Raw genomic sequence first — 2542 nt, 5'->3', positions numbered from 1 at the left:
AATATATAGACTATTTTAATATGATATATTTTAATGCTAAAGCAGTAATCAGTTCTGATATAAATGGTCCAAGAGGCCATATACATACATATATATGTATATACATATATATATATATAGCATATATATATATGTGTGTGTGTTACCTTCCCTCCAAATATGGCATATTAAATTGATATTAAAACACCTCAGGAGTTCTTACCTGTCGGGATCCTTCGGGAAACGGTGGAAGGCCAGGTGCGGGGTGTTCCACTGATAGTTGTTGCAGTTAATTGCACTACACTGTTTTCTTTTACTTTTTTCCTCCTCTCTCCTTGACATCTTGCACGTTGTCTGGACGCCACAGTCCAAGCTCAACATTCCAAAATGGCGTTAGCGCCCCTAGTGGCTATTGGCAAAAATTCAACGGAGCTTCGCCTCTTGGTATCCATGCTCTTTGGTTTACTGCAGCTTTCCATTATTGCCGACAGGNGTTGCAGTTAATTGCACTACACTGTTTTCTTTTACTTTTTTCCTCCTCTCTCCTTGACATCTTGCACGTTGTCTGGACGCCACAGTCCAAGCTCAACATTCCAAAATGGCGTTAGCGCCCCTAGTGGCTATTGGCAAAAATTCAACGGAGCTTCGCCTCTTGGTATCCATGCTCTTTGGTTTACTGCAGCTTTCCATTATTGCCGACAGGAGCCTATGAAAGCAGGCCTGTGATTTGAATCTCCGCCCCAAAGTACAAGCGGCTGTTGAGCGGGTACTAAGTGAAGCTTATGCATGTGTGTGCAGCGGGACAGGCCGGGACACGACCGAGCGGGACAGAGAGAGGAAGAGAAGGAGGCGTAGGCTAAGAGAGAGAAAGACGACAGGAAAACCCTGGAAAGAAGAATTTCTCGGTGAAGCCTATGTTAAAAAGCCGTGTATTTGGAGTGTCCAGTGAGGAAGCTGCGGGACCAGAGGTGAGCTGTGAGAAGAGAACTGCTGCGGGAATATAGGCAATAGCTCCGGAGAATCACAGGCAGCAGACTGTGGGATCAATCCGATTGAATGATTCTATGCTAAGCACATTAAGAAGCTTGGTGGTGACTTCCAGGCGGCAGGTGAGTGACACAGTGAACTACATGGGGATTATTAGTCAGGAAGCACTGTGAAGGAGTGACTGAATGAAGACCATCTAGCCTACATGTTGAAATGTGCATAACAAGCAATCCAAAATTGAAGTGCTGACTCCAGTCTGTCACTCATCATTGTAAGTATTAGTCATAGTATGAGCATAACACAGTATTGTTAAAAATTGCACGGGGTTTACAATTCAAGAATTGTTCATAATGTAAGAAAAAAGGCAACAAGTTATTTCAACATCATAAAGTTACACTATTAGTAGCCTATACTACATACCTAATATAGGTCAACTAGGCTACATGAGAGAAGACAATTACAAACAAATTTGTTCACAGTAACATGATAATGCATAACAACTGAACGGAGATATTTTTGTTAGGGGTGAGGGGAAAAAATCGATACGGCATAGTATGGCTACAGTATATTTTTGTGTGGAAATATCGTATCGTCACATAGGCCTAGTGCAAAGTATCATTTTTTTATTAGCCTATATAAATTGTTATATGAGAAATACAAATTAAACCTTAGATAGCCTACTACAATAATATAATCAATTGCTTTATCAATCCACTAGATACATTTTGCTGCAAAAATTACTGAAGTGAGATGAACAGACTGAAAACGTTATATTATTAAATAAAATAGCTGTCGACAAAGTTTTCCTTTGGGGTATAATTTACTGTTGAAAAAAGGTAATAAATCACAATATTTCACAATGTATTTCATCAATACTCAGCATATCGCAACATAGGCTATTTAAAATCACAATAATATTGTATCATGACTTAAGTATCATGATAATGGCCGCGTTTCCCAGATCCAGTAAAGATCTTAGCGCTAAGAGCTTCTTAAGAACGCTCTTAAGCCTCCCGTGAAAGAAAAACGCGTTTCCCAGATTCGAGATCTTTCACTAAGAAGGAGTTGTAAGATTGGAGCTGACCCACTCTCACCAGTCTTCAGATCACAGATCTGGCGGCGTCAGGCAAATTAATATTACAGGAAGCAAGGAGATGTTAAAACAGTGCGCACCGTATATATTTTGATCTATTTTATACTTCAGATTTATATTGTTTAGCATTAACTGGTGACAGAAAAGAACAAATTTTATTCTGCAGAGAAACGCGTGTCCTTACTGTGCAAATGACAATAAACACTTTGAATCTTGAATCTGCATGTTTTCTGAAGACCCTATGTGCGCTCAAAGCTGTGGCACAAGTTACGCACCGAAATCTGGCGGAAGAAAATTAACAAGTAGCCTATGAGGAATAACAAGTGTGTTCAACCTGATCTCACAGAAATACGTGAAATGACCACGACCTCTTAACACCGCATTCCGTGGTGGCAGCACGTAATGGGTTGAAATTACGTGCTGCCACCACGAAAACAATGCCAATGTAAAGTCAATTAGGATCCTCTCCCGTGGTGGACACAC

General features: G+C 40.3%; 1 protein-coding gene across 4 annotated transcripts in view; it reads left to right on the top strand.

Moving 5' to 3' along the window:
- Positions 1-513: 513 nt before the first annotated feature.
- LOC126402563 (rho guanine nucleotide exchange factor 10-like) overlaps positions 514-2542 on the top strand; it is an 80531-nt gene continuing 78502 nt past the window's right edge. For 3 of the 4 annotated variants that reach the window (XR_007571232.1, XM_050064685.1, XM_050064686.1), the window contains exon 1: positions 514-947. Coding sequence is in view for 3 of the 4 variants with exons in the window: in XM_050064685.1 (XP_049920642.1) it covers positions 894-947 (54 nt within the window). In the remaining variant the exon portion in view is untranslated. Of the gene's footprint in view, positions 1089-2542 lie in introns of all 4 variants that reach the window. The other variant, XM_050064684.1, reaches the window with a different exon arrangement.

The sequence above is a fragment of the Epinephelus moara genome, chromosome 16 (genome assembly GCF_006386435.1).
Source record: "Epinephelus moara isolate mb chromosome 16, YSFRI_EMoa_1.0, whole genome shotgun sequence".
NCBI classification, from domain to species: domain Eukaryota; kingdom Metazoa; phylum Chordata; class Actinopteri; order Perciformes; family Serranidae; genus Epinephelus; species Epinephelus moara.
The sequence above is the reverse complement of the archived record's forward strand: the minus strand, read 5'-3'. Positions and strand labels throughout refer to the sequence as shown.